The sequence below is a fragment of the Pseudoliparis swirei genome, chromosome 8, assembly GCF_029220125.1.
Source record: "Pseudoliparis swirei isolate HS2019 ecotype Mariana Trench chromosome 8, NWPU_hadal_v1, whole genome shotgun sequence".
Lineage (NCBI taxonomy): Eukaryota > Metazoa > Chordata > Actinopteri > Perciformes > Liparidae > Pseudoliparis > Pseudoliparis swirei.
Genome location: NC_079395.1, coordinates 8323871 through 8337564, shown reverse-complemented (window position 1 = coordinate 8337564; position 13694 = coordinate 8323871). Strand labels below are relative to the sequence as shown.

The window sequence follows — 13694 nt, the reverse complement described above, 5'->3', positions numbered from 1 at the left end:
TGGTCTGAACAGGAAAAAGGACACAGACCGGAGCGGGGAGGCGATGAGTAATACAACACAGAAGACATGCGAGCTGTGTCTCTGTGCTTGACCCAGCCAAGCTGTCCGATGAGCAATGAGCATGCATGCGTTTTCACATTACTGCAGCTTTTAAGCTGTCAGATGGCACTTTCATTGAACGCAACATACCAAGAAGTCATATTTTTATTTGAATAGAAGAAGAAAAAAGAGAAGAAAATAAATCTGTGTATGGATGGCACCCACCTTCTCTAAGTGCTTATATAGTTTTAAAGGCCAAAACAAATCACTCCAACATCATTAGACATTAATTAAAGTGTGCAGTACTATCCAGTGACAGTGCTGGCTTAATCAATGAAAGAGTGCATTTGGCCAAAACATTGAATATAAAAATAACATCAGGAATGTCAATCACAAAGACATGCTGTGTCAACAGCAGACTCTCATTTATTTTGTGCAAGGAAGAGCACTACCAGCCAATTCATATATAACTCACCCATTTGTCCTGGAAAGTTTCAGACCGCCAATCCTTTACTCTCAAGAGCAAACTCGCAAATTGGATTCAGCCCTGCTGCACATGTTATTTCTATCACCTCCTTAAAGACGTGCTGGTGTTTCTCAAGGAGGCTGTTTTATGGGGATTCTAATTCAAGACCACAATCGGCGGGGCCCTTGAAGTCGCCATCGAGCTGTCTGCCACGGCTCCCCTCGGAGGGAGGGCCTCGCCAAGTGCAACTTGACGACAGAGGCTGCGACCTGTGCGGTCGGGAACCACTTTGTTGTTTCCTGCCTCCCGCTCTAAAATGCCGCTTGGACGCCCGGCTCTCCTAAATGCTGTTGATCAAAGTCTCGTCTGGCTTTTGACGTGACGCTCCATCGGAAAAGGCAGGAGAACAGCGCCACGGTAATGGAGGGAGCGCGCTTGTGACCGCACAGAGCTCTGCATTGCACGCTGCTGCCGTGCATTGCGAATGGAGACAGTATTGTTGGTACATCCCACCAGAGTACTGACACCTCTATCAGAGGCCCAACGCGAGTGTGCTGCTGCGTGCACATGTCTGCTTATGTGAGCCGTTACTGTGTAGAGTCAGGGACTGCTGTACTCAGCCACTCAGTGGCCCAGTCAGTCAACATGACAGTCTGCTTTCATCCTCATTAAACCCAGCATCATACCCAACATTGTTCCATCAACACAGTGGACATGCATTTCATTTCAAAGGCGAGGTTTGACTCGGCGTTTCAGGAAGTCCTCTCTGAAAAAAACTTGTAGCAGCACAAACCACATTCATTTTTAAGTCGCATGAGTATTTTCTGATGCCAGAGCTTATTTGGTTGAATTAAGAACACAAATTAGACTTTCTCTTGAGTGTGCATTGTCTCGTTGCTGAGGTACTGTATATACTTATTAGCACAGCACTGTAAGACATGCGGTAAAACAATAAACTGTCAACCTGGCACGTAACACACAACATGTATTCTAGAGAAAGTGTTATTGTTTGCCTCTCTTTGTTGAATTTGTTGTTATTCTTTGATTAAAACCAGTGGAAGACTCAGATATTTTACTCAAATATGAACACCTCCATGTCAAGATCATTTATGACAAGCGAAAGTACTCATGATGGAAGGTATATCATTCGGAATTTTTTTAAAATTATTAAGTAATTATTGTTACTGAAAAGCATCTGCATATGCAGCTTTTAAATATTGTAGTTGATTGAGAAACTATGTCATATATTTCACATGTAAAATATTAATATAAATTGTCAAATAAATGCAGTGGAGTAGAAAGTACAATATTTACTTCTGAAATGTAGTAACTTTGCACAACAATAGTTCTATAAATCGATCTACTTTTGTTTTTGGTGTTTCGCCTCATTTGTAGCTGGTTGCTTTGTTTTTCGAGGTTACGTTTTTCAGGTAAACGCCATAAACAGCTAAATAAGAACAAATATAAAATAAATCCAACTTATTCTTCCTTTACGAGCAGTAATAATGTAAAACTACCTGGTTGCTTTTCACAACTGGTTATAAAGCGAACACTGACTGGCCATATAATTTGTTTGAGTGTCCCCGGGAACACAAATTGCGTGAATAGAATAAAAACTTGAAAAACACCCACCCCGTTGGCTGTGCTGACAGCCTGGAAATAGACGCTGTAGCTTTTCTGAGGCAGCAGAGGGGCGTTCCAGTAGCCGTTGTAGGTCTTGTTGTCCCCCACGGTGAAGGGCTGGGGCGAGTGGATCCCGCCGGAGGGGAACTGGGCAGTGAAGTAGTACTGGGAGTTGAGGAGCGTGGCATTCTGGAAGTGAATGGGAACTGGGTAGCAGCGCAGGATTTCTGCCGTTCCTCGAGCTCTGCGTGGACGTTCCTCCTCCACCACCACCTGGTACGCACTGCAAAAACAAGACACAAACAGCATCAACAGACTCCAACGGGCAACACAGTTGGCAAGGCAGGCCTTTGAAAGCATCACCGAGTGTAAGAATTGCCTCTTTATGCAAGGCACAGAAATACATGTTGCAAAGCTCCAAATCTCAGAAGACACCAAATCTTTAGGACATATTCTTTATTAGACGTGAAATTGCATATCGCGAACCAATGCATATCTAGCATATTCATTTCAGATTTGCTCTATAAAACTTTTACAACCAAGCACGACAGGCCACATTATAGATACTTTACCTTTCTGTGATTTTTCTTAGTGTAATATACAAGTCAGAAAACAAGCTGGAAGCTTTAAGCTGGAATATATGAATGTAAACAGTGCTACTGTATACAAGCAGTTACAGGCAGAGTAATCACTCTTTTACCCCCAATATCACAATACTTTGTTGACAACAAAATTCAGTTTAGAATGCATTAGAGTCGAGTAGAGGGGTAGAACATACTAGTAATTAGTGTACTGGCATTAATTAATTATGAAATGATCAAATCTAAATATTCTCTGAATATAACTGAACAGATAAAAAAAATACAGTGGAAGATCAATGAGCAGTGACACAGGACTGGGCCGGATTGTGTTTGCTTTTGCATTATTCAACAACTGAAAAGGGTAACGGCTCCTTCCATTTCCTCTCCCTCCGAGCCTTGTGTTTAGCCGAGATCAAAACTGCAGCCCTCTCTGCCTCTGACAGAGATGACATTGTCTCTGAGCCGGTCACTTGGCTTCAGGGGGAGACTGACTGTCTTATAGACGTTCATGTTAGTATGCATCTCGCATCCACCTGTTAAATCTATCGAGTTGCTGAGTGACAAAGAGTCTGTTTACAGCTGCCACGGAGAATAACCAGCTGTGATTGGGGACTAGTGTTCCATTTCCAAGAGTCATGCAAACAACACGTTATTATTACAGAAGATGGAGCAATACTGCTCCCTGAATGAATGATTGAATACTATAACATGCTCTGGCTCTTTTGTTTTGGAAAGTTGATTTCTGAATTTGCTTTTTTTTTCCTGTAGAAAAATGTCAAATGAAAAAAATATATTTTAAATTAAAATCACTCTGGAGTTTTTTCCTCCATAAGTGGTGCAATTGGGCAATTCTTCAAGAGTGGGTCGCTCCATACACAAGGATGCACACAAGCAGCGCAATCTTATTCCACTTACCTACAACTGGGGCAGTAAACTTGGCTATTGTCTGCAAACTATAGCGATGGCATTCAACATGTTTGTTAGACCTCAAGGAAAACCTTAAAGGTCCATTTACACTTAGTATTAATTCAAACAGCTTCTAGCTGTGCCGAATACAGATTAGATGGATTAGTCATTAATATGAATAAATAAAAGATTACACAACAAAACCATGCACATTGCTCTCTTCGTGAGTTCGCCAATTTACAAGTCTGTTTCCCAAACTACCATCTGATGCATTGTGAAGCACTTGTATTCATCTAATCATTCATTTCATTGTGCCCTGCCATATAAAAATGCCAGTGGCTTCGGCTTGGCAGGATGTAAAGCTTCGATGACCCTGAACATTTTCCTTTAGCCCACATTATTAGAAAATGGGCAAAGAGAACAATCTGCCCTGTAGTAGCTGTACTCTTAAGCTGAATAGTCTCAGTACAAACAGCCCGAGAGATGATCAATTGTTCCCTGCGGTTGGTCCTGCATGATTAAGTGTCCCTGTGTGCAGACAGCATGTGCTCTTTAACCCCTATAGTTTATCATAAGGTGCTTGCAGTATCATTAGAAAATCCCCCTTTGCTCTTGATGGGTGTGTCCCAAGTCCTTAGAGCTCTCGATTTAGCGCTGGGTTGGGAGGTGATGAAATATTTAATCCTGCCGAGAGGCTGCAGGAGAAATCAGCCTTTAATGACTGTCCTCTATTGAGAGCAGAGGTCAAAGGGCAAGTGCAGACAGTACACGGGAACCCCTTAAGTATCTGCAGAGTGGCCGAGAGATGAGTGATGAGGCCTCAGCCAGAACAATGTCGATCAGATGTCCTTTTAAATACATTATTGTCCCATTATAGCTCAAATCAGATGTCAATCATTAATCACAAAATGTGAGAGATAAACAACAACTGTTTGTGAAGAAAAAGTTTCATTCTGGAATTGTGCGATGCCAAGTACAAATGGTCTCAATAACGATGGTTCTGTTTTGCTGAAATGCATACGTTCTCAGAGCTTGCCCATATTGGTATTTTATATTCCAAATCAATCTGCAGATAGTGAAATAAAAACAAGAGCTGGCTCCCCCCGGGTGTCCCCTTATGATATGATGATGTGGCTGTGCCATGAGTTAATGATAGACACAATGTGAATGGAGCAGCTTTCTGCCTCGGGCAAAATACCAAGTGCCATAGGCTATGAGGCTCCAAGGGTATAAGAACTCTTGTAATGTGGAAATATGAACCACTGCTTTACTTTCACAGAATATTCACTGCAGCGGGGAAATGAAAACTAGCTCACAATCAATTGCAATTTAATACAAATGTTTTGTTCATCTTTGTAACAAGAATACTCGCATTACTGGTTTCATCTCAATCATCTTTCAGAGGTAACGTGCTGTATGCAAGAAGACTTCGCCTGTGTCGGAAAAATATACTATTTTCCCCTCATCTGCTTCTAAAATCTAAAAGTGACTCATGACTTACATTTTTTGAGACTTCAAAATGCACTGATTCCCTTTTTCGTAATTCCTGATGTCATGTTAATGTGGCTTTGAGCAGCCGACACCTTGTCACCTCATGCTGAGTTCACAATTTGCACGATGACTCATTTTGACAGACCAGAGTCCTTTCGTCACTATCTTTAATTTAGTATGACGTAAATGAGCAGAGAAAAACAACAACAACAGATGAACAGCAACGGCTCAGTGGCAAGAGCAAAACATCCTTTTATAGCGATGTTTCAAATGGTCCGATGGCAAACTGAGGATTACAAATAACTTGCATTCATATTGATGATGATTATTTAGATGTGGAGGAAATATTGAGATGATTTACTGAAGTAAAAGTAGTAAGACAACAGTGTAAGAAATACTCCATTACAAGTAAAACAACTTGCATTCAATATGTTACATAAAGTCCAGGGGAAGCGAAAATAAATATGTGTTCAATCAAACTCCGGACACGTCGGGGTCAATCAAAACATACACGGACCCTGTACCTTGAACATACTGACAAGCCCTCGGGAAGCTCTTTTTCTTATCACAAATGAGTAGGCTAACTGGTAACTATTGTTTTTGGATAAATGTAGTGACGTAAAAAGAACAGTATTTGCACTTAAGTACAGTATTTGAGAAAATGTCCTGTGATTTTCTGTGTTTCCATTAATATGTCCAATTCAACTTGTTCTTTTTGCACTGCTCTTTAGTCACAATGTTGCTCGGCAAGTGAACAAGTTGAGCCCAATGTTAGATTCCAGCATGGCAACAGACAACCTTAACCTTCACAGACATGCTAATCACAGATCTATGCCAATGCCAAGGTCTGCTCCATTCCAGAATTGCTGGAATCCTCAACTTCTCTCTCCGAGAAGATGGAAAGACAAAAAGAGGAATATAGGCAGATGCTGAATGGGCAGAATGTTATAAGCTGTTAAAAGTGGTCTGCCAGAGGGGCCGGCAGGGCCGACCTGTATTCCTGCAGACGCGCTGCAACCTTAGCTGACACCAATTAGGCCTCCTCCAGCCTCGCTGCCCGATAGATTTCAGCCCTGCCGCCATGTGACGCCAACCAATTATGCCGGATTGACTCGGAATCGACTGGATTGTGACCTGAAACTCAGATTTATTTTTCATGTGGGCTGATAGGGGAGAACTCCGGGCTGTTTGAGCAGATGAGGCAAGGGGTATGGGGAGCATTTCAATCACTGTCTCTCCCTCTCTCTCACCCCTCTCTCTCTCCTTCCCTCCCCCCTCTCATCCTCTCCCTCCTCCCTCCCACTCTCCTCTCTCTCTCATGCTAATCGGTTGGCTCTCGATGCCTACATGTCTGATTTAAGAGCGGTTGTAAGTAACACACTTCTCCTGACCAAGCATCCTTCCTCCATGTGTCTGTCTTCTTACTTCTTTATATTTCCCTGGTGTCCATAAAGCTATAAAGCAAACAAATTAGAAAGTGCCATAGATTACATTCGCCGTTAAGTCGTAAAAAGCATCGAGTTGTGTCATGTTCAGGCACAGCTATTAGCGTTTGCTCTGCCGTGATCAAAGAAAGTTAGTGCTTATTTTAGGACTGTAGAAAATCAATTCACTGATTTCAGGCCATGGTTGCGCACAGATAATCTGATGCTACAGGCTAGAAACTTCACCCAAACTCCTCAATATGCTTCTTACAATGCCAGAAACTGCTCTATTTTATAGCTGTTTATTTTTATGTATATGTGTGTGTGAGCTTGCTTCAGGCAAAGGTTATGTCATGGAAGAGAGAAGGGCTGACTCGGTGGTGTGAATGATAAGGAGAGCACCTTAAATCATTTATTCTTGCAGGAGCATGTAAACATTTATTTTGATGCTGCGGAGTGAGGAGGCGTATTCCAGCCCTGACGAGAAGCCATTGCAAACATTAGTTTAACACGACATGACTGATCGACAGTTCACTAATCCTCTTAAAGGAACAGTGTCCCCTCTGGTGAAAAAATATTCCTGGCGATGCGTCGTCCCCAGTGATTAGAAACCAAATCCAAGTTGGAAATGTTATACTGATTAGCAATTACAGAAATATGAAGGGAAGAAATGACTGCCTCCTCCCCCATCAGTGACGTCTGCCCCGATATCTATCTAAAAAATGATTTGACTGCAGCATGACTGCAGGATGCTGAAGTGAAATGGACGTTTGTCTTCTGTTACAAGGATGTCTTGATTTTTTTATGAACCGGTGCTATCGTGTCATCTCCCAATGTGTTCCCCTTCCTGCATTACAGCAAAACATCTGCTGTTTGAAATATCTGGAGCTCTATTACCCCCCAAACCCAATCAGCGTGCAAGATTGCGTTATCAAATCAAGTGTCGTGCTGCTCTGCTCTGTTGTGCTGCAGATCAGCGGTCTCCCTTGTCAAATGACTATTTCTTATGGGCTTTAAAACTGATTTCATAAAGTGTTCAATTTCAAAATGAGCTACCCACCACTCTAGAAAAGTGATGGCTACTCTTGCAACACGAGCAGGAGCAAAGCATTAAATCTATCTATGGTGTGAAATTTAAGTCCTTGGTTGAAAAAATGCTAACTCTTCCGTATACTGACTGGATAAGCCTTTTATTATCACTCCAGGTCATGGAAAAACTTGGAATACCTCTCTTAGACATGTGTCTCAACTGAAAATGTCACTTGTTTTTCAACCCTCTCAACTCCAAAACAGATTTGAGATTGTAATTAATTTTTTTGAGCTTGGTAAATTCAGATGACTACATTTATCCTTATGGCCAGACAGCAGATCCCAACAGACCGACTAACTTAACGTCTCTGAATGGAAGCTACTTTAAAGTCCCGCTAAATGTTCAAAGGCATCGCATCACTTGAGGTGGAGGTGGAAAACACCTTCAGACGGGAGAGATTATGATGCAGGCCTAAGATGAGATAGTTCATCTTAGGCCTGCATCATAACATCACCCGTTTGCTCCTCTCCACCACCTCGTTTTTTTTTCTTTCTTTCTTCATATTTTTCCAGAAACCGGAAGCACACATGAAGGCTGATGGCATTTGTGTCCTGCAAGATTTAACCTTTGTGTTGCCTTAGGGTCAATTTGACCCGAATCAATATTACACCCTCCTGCCGCCTTAGGGTTAATTCAATGTTTAATGTCGGTGTTCTTTCGGTATAGTCAACAAACAAACATAAAGTGCCTCACACTTAAACTTGGAAAACAATATTAATTCTAATAATTTTCTCGAGGTTTTAATTGCTGGCGTCAAATTGAACCCAAAGGGTAAAATATGTTAGTAAATATAAAGGTAACAGGAGGGTGAAACATTGAATCGGGTCAAAATGACCCTAAGGCGGCGGGAGGGTGTAATATTTAATCGGGTCAAAATGACCCTAAGGCAACAGGAGGGTTAAGAGAAGTGAGAAGGTGGGGAAAGAAATTCGTACCTGAAAACCTCCCAAAGTTTAGACGCGGCAAAGCTGCTGCGATCAAAGGTTGCCTTAATTAAGTTTTGGTTTCAGTTGTGCCAACAACTGGACTCCACTAATGAATGGTGGTCCATTTCCTTTATGGATTATCTTGAGAGACTCATTAAACATATCTGATCCTTAAAACTGAAAGTCTGGATGTAAACACATTCTTTTAAAAAAACGGAGCAGATGACAATCCTCACATTTATGACCGTGCTGTAAGGCATTAATGTAAAGTTATGTCCCAGCTCAGTCAAACAGAAGGAAGCGGGTCTCAAAGACAAATCTCTTTCATCTGCTGAAGGACTTGAGCATGCCTTCGAACGGTAAACAAAAGAGGAGCCCAGCACGCTAATTAATGGAAGCTCCAGATTCACGACACTGTGTTAATTATAATTAGGCGTTTGTAATGAGCCCACTGAAAGAATGGCAGTCTGAATAAGGCCTTCTGAGTTGTACCTGTGAGGAGATTAAAAAACATTGGCTCTGTCTTTCTCGCTCAGGCCTCTCCGCTTGGCGCTGGGGCATTAATCCGGACAGCTGCTCATATGGTAAACATGAGCTGACACGCCTGATGAAAGACCTCCAGGCTGCGATCTTTAAATGACTCAGATGAGTTGATGCTGTAAAATTCAGTTTTACGCTGAGCGCAAGGGTTCAAACCACTCGTTCAGGGTCCTGCCGACTGGAAGCACCACTGATTCTTTGGGGAGGGGAGGGGGGGCTCTTCTTTCATATTGGCACGAACAATTCTCTTCACGCTGCTAACGCTCATTTTATATATATATATATATAGAGAGAGAAAGCTCCATATGCTTTAACATTTACGTTGATATCACATATGATGCAATGTTATCATCTGTAAGTAAAAAAGAAACCTGAGGGAAGAACTGTTTCAGTGAAGGCTGCTCACTTAGAAATGGTGAAGGCTTCACAGACTGAATCGTGGTCTAACTAACCGACTGATACTGACAGACAATCAGACGACGGCAGTGCTCCTGCCAGGAGCCCCCTGTGACCTTCTGTAAACCAAAATGATGCCTTGTGTCCAACAGCCTGGCATTTACTGTACACGCTGCAGCGGCACCACTTCCCGAGTAATGATTAACCAATGCGGCGTTGAGTCGACCGCGGTGGCTCGGTGTGGGCAGCCAGGTACATGAAAGACATGCAACGGAAAGGGATCCTGGAGGTAGGCCTGGCTGCATCGCGCCGCTTCGTTCTCATCTTCAAAGACCGGGCTTCTTTTTCACAAGCTCAAAATCCACGAGCAAATAAAGCTCAGAAAATCAGATGCATATAAGATAGTAAACTCCCTAGCAACTATGCTCACGGTGGGGTATTGATAAACAGGCGCTTTGAGAATGTTCTGTTGCTAATCGTGGTTCCTGGTGTTTTAATATGCTGTTTTCTGTCTTTACTCTGTGCCATGTGTGCGTGTTTGTGTGTGTGTGTGTGTGTCCATACCTCACAGGTGCGCCTCTGCTCTGGGCAGGTTTAAGCAGCACAGTGACCGTGCTGTCTGTCTGGTTCAGAGAGGTCTCCTGGTCGTATGCCGGCATGGAAGGAGCTGAGAAGAAAACCAAAGGAGAGGAGGTTTTACTACACAGCAAAAAAAACAGTCCACTTTTGGTCAGCATCATCTTCTATAATGAGTCATTCAGCTCGACACTTGAACAAATGTTCTCACTGCCTCCTGTCTTTATAGCACCACAATTTAGATCATTACATGTTGCAATAACAGAGAAGTGAAACATTTGCTGCTGTCACACAAGTATTGGAGCATTTTGCACATGGATCACAAGTGCCCCGCTAATTCGGCTCACGGTCATTATCTAGCTTGGTGTTTCGTCTTTGGTTTGGCACATCTATAGCTTGTAAATTGTATTGGTTTATTTAATATGATGTGATAGGATTTACCCTTTAGAGGCTTAAGAACGACATCAGGTTAAAACCTGTGCTATCGAAATATATTTGAGTAATAATCAAGTTCCAATTTCCATTCACACATTTCAACATGAAAATCTCCAGCGGCAGTCGGTGTCACTCGAATTAATCGACATCACCCACGCACTGACCGGCCAAGCTTTTGACCCTGCTGACCTGAAATCTTGGTGGTGAACTGGGTGATGATGGGCGGGCCGTAGCCCTTGGCTGTGCTGGCGCGCAGGCTGAAGGAGTAGGTCGAGCCCGGGTAGAGGCCTGTGAACAAGTGGGTGGTCTCGTTGCCCAACTTCACAACCTTCCCACTCTGGTTGGAGACGTCAAACTCCGGGTCAAAGGAGCTCACCGCCTTATAGGAGATCTAGGAAGGAAGGAAATGAATAATATTCAGATAGTGGCCGCCGGTACTCCGAGTTTAGCTCTCCTCAACTATGGAGGATTTAAATTCATACAATAAAAACGTTTTTGGTTGGAAGCATCACGCGAATGCTCAGCATGCTTAAGCATTTTTCTGTACTCCACTGTTGAGGCTTTCCATCCCACTCACACTGGGAACATTATCCTATTTTAAAAAAATCTCTTTCTCCTCTGCACTACTCATCGAAAGCCACACAGTATATAACAACATTTTGACAGTAGGCTACCTCTTCGTGTTCAGCATGTTAGCATTGTGATTGTTAGCATCATGTGCCACCTCCCAGAGCCAATAGCACGGCTGTAGAGTTGTATGACAATAACATGATATTGTCATGTTACACGACTTTGTTTGAATATTAAAAAAAAATATTGGAACATAAGATAAGAAAAAATAATCCTTTATTAGTCCCACATTGGGGACATTTCAGGATCACAGCAGGGTTGCATAATGCAGTTCAAAACAACAACACAAATGGTTGAACTTGTTTTTATCTCCTGTGTACTTCAGAACAATCTTTAAAAAGCCTTAAGTACAGGAAGGAAGCTTTCACAGAGGAACGGTAAATTGTTCAGCAGAAGAAGAGCGACATATTTTTCAACCAAATGCAAGCTTGTGGTTTTAAGGAGAAAGGAAATGAGCTTAATTTATTCCTTCTCCATGAATAAACACAGGGAGCTCTGAAGAGAAACATTAAGGTGAGTGTTTTTGCTAATATCCATTTTGAATAACTGTAAAGTCCCACTTTAAGAAAATGCCTCTGCTCGTAAAGGAAAAACCTCCATTATAATTCCAATTAAGGAACACAAAGAGAGTTAGAAGTGCTGCATAATTTGTGTCCATCAAGTTATGAAATGCTTCGAGGCCTTCTCATTTAGTCTTTGTCTGTGAAATGAGTCTGTGATGCCAAATCCTATATCATAACATTTCAGGGAGAGGAATTTGAAATGACTCGTCAACTCCGGGCACATGGACAGGTCTTCACGGCTAAAATGGAACCAGCGGGAAACATAATGGAGAATATTCAAGCAAATTAATTTGGGCTTGCTTGGAGCTATTACTCGATCTGATATATCAAGCTTTTTAAATTGCATTGGTTTACATTTTTCTATCTGAGGAAGGAAAATCTTAAATTTATGAAGCATTCATTAAATATAAATGCTTGAATAATCTCAAGCACCTTTACTCGTACAATAGCGAAGAACGCTGCCGTGTCCTGTTACTCAAACTGAACTTAAGATTTTTCACATTAAATGCATTTGCTAAATAGAACTGATGAACAAGGAATATTTGGAAAATCTGCTGTATACCTTTAAAGAGAAGCTGGCTCATGTTGGTCTGAAACGATGCCAATAAAATTGCATCCACAGATCTCGGTCAAAAAGGAATGAAGCTGAAATCTCTTTGATATCAGGCCTTGTCAGATGCATTTCACTTTGAGTCCTTTGATAATGTCAAATCAAAGCATGGTCCTGACTTTTAAGAAGTAACTTCTGGGGAATACCGGCAAAAAACGTTGTGGTTTATTTTCTTAAAGCAGAAAGTCAGACTTCCTTGTTTCGCCTCATCTGTCACTCTGTTTAACCCTTGTGTTGCCTTAGGGTCATTTTGACCCGAATCAATATTACACACTCCCCCCGCCTTAGGATTAATTTGACCCCATTCAATGTTTAATGTCGGTGTTCTTTCGGTAGTCAACAAACAAACATAAAGTGCCTCACACTTAAACTTGGAAAACAATATTAATTCTAATAATTTTCTGGAGGTTTTAATTGCTGGCGTCAAATTGAACCCAAAGGGTAAAATATGTTCGTAAATATAAAGGTAACAGGAGGGTGAAACATTGAATCGGGTCAAAATGACCCAAAGGCGGGGGGAGGGTGTAATATTGATTCGGGTCAAAATGACCCTAAGGCAACACAAGGGTTAAGACAAATGTTATGAATATGAATACTCTTTCTTACTCTTAAATAAATCCCGTGATTCTACTTTCTGTTAAGGTAAATCTATGATGAGGCTTTTGGTATATTAATAGCAGAAAATTGTCAGCGACATGTTGTTTACTTTAAATAGACGAATAACTGTACTGTTAAGGCTTTCCAGAAACACACAGAGATAAGTAATTACCGCAGCATATGAATATAATAGCCTGGAGTGGGTGTTTCCTAAAGTGAAACACATTTGCCTCAACGTAAATATGAGTGAAGCTGACAAAGCGGCAATGCAAAACCAGCCGTTTGCTCTGAATGCTTTTTCTTGTTCCATCAAATTTTAAAAAGATAAACAACTGAAAACATGTTGCTCTCAAAGTGAGTAAGTGAGCAGTAAACCGACCATCTTTTACAGACGTTGTTTTCCTGCACTCTCCCAGCACCTCTTAGTGCCATGCAGCTGTGCACAGGACACAACATGGGGACACACACTTTTGAATATACAGGACCTTGTTATGAGCGGGGACTCGAGAACTTCCCCGCTTGGATTGAAATGTCTCCGTGTGCCGCTAAACGAGAGCGTGTATGACATATTTCATACACCTGATGGCATGGCAGTGGGCTAGAGCAACCGCTACAGCAACCCTGATTGCGTCGCCATTACTATACAATCTGTTCTCCTTGTATGTGAAACAGCTCCGTCGATGATCGCTAACCCCGTCAAAGTATCAAGCGAGAGCAAACGGCTTCAATGGAGAGAATCAACAGACAAAATCAATCTGTGGGAAAGGCTGGATTACTTGGTTGAGATCAATGTGTACATGT

General features: G+C 41.9%; 1 protein-coding gene across 2 annotated transcripts in view; it reads right to left on the bottom strand.

Moving 5' to 3' along the window:
- The window catches only part of LOC130198165 (receptor-type tyrosine-protein phosphatase mu-like), a 143340-nt gene that overhangs the window by 50427 nt on the left and 79219 nt on the right, over positions 1 to 13694 (bottom strand). For both annotated transcript variants that reach the window (XM_056421281.1, XM_056421282.1), the window contains exons 10-12: positions 10683 to 10884; positions 10047 to 10149; positions 2138 to 2411 (exon numbers count right to left, since the gene is read on the bottom strand). In XM_056421281.1, the coding sequence (XP_056277256.1) occupies positions 2138 to 2411; positions 10047 to 10149; positions 10683 to 10884 (579 nt within the window). The remainder of the gene's footprint in view (positions 1 to 2137; positions 2412 to 10046; positions 10150 to 10682; positions 10885 to 13694) is intronic.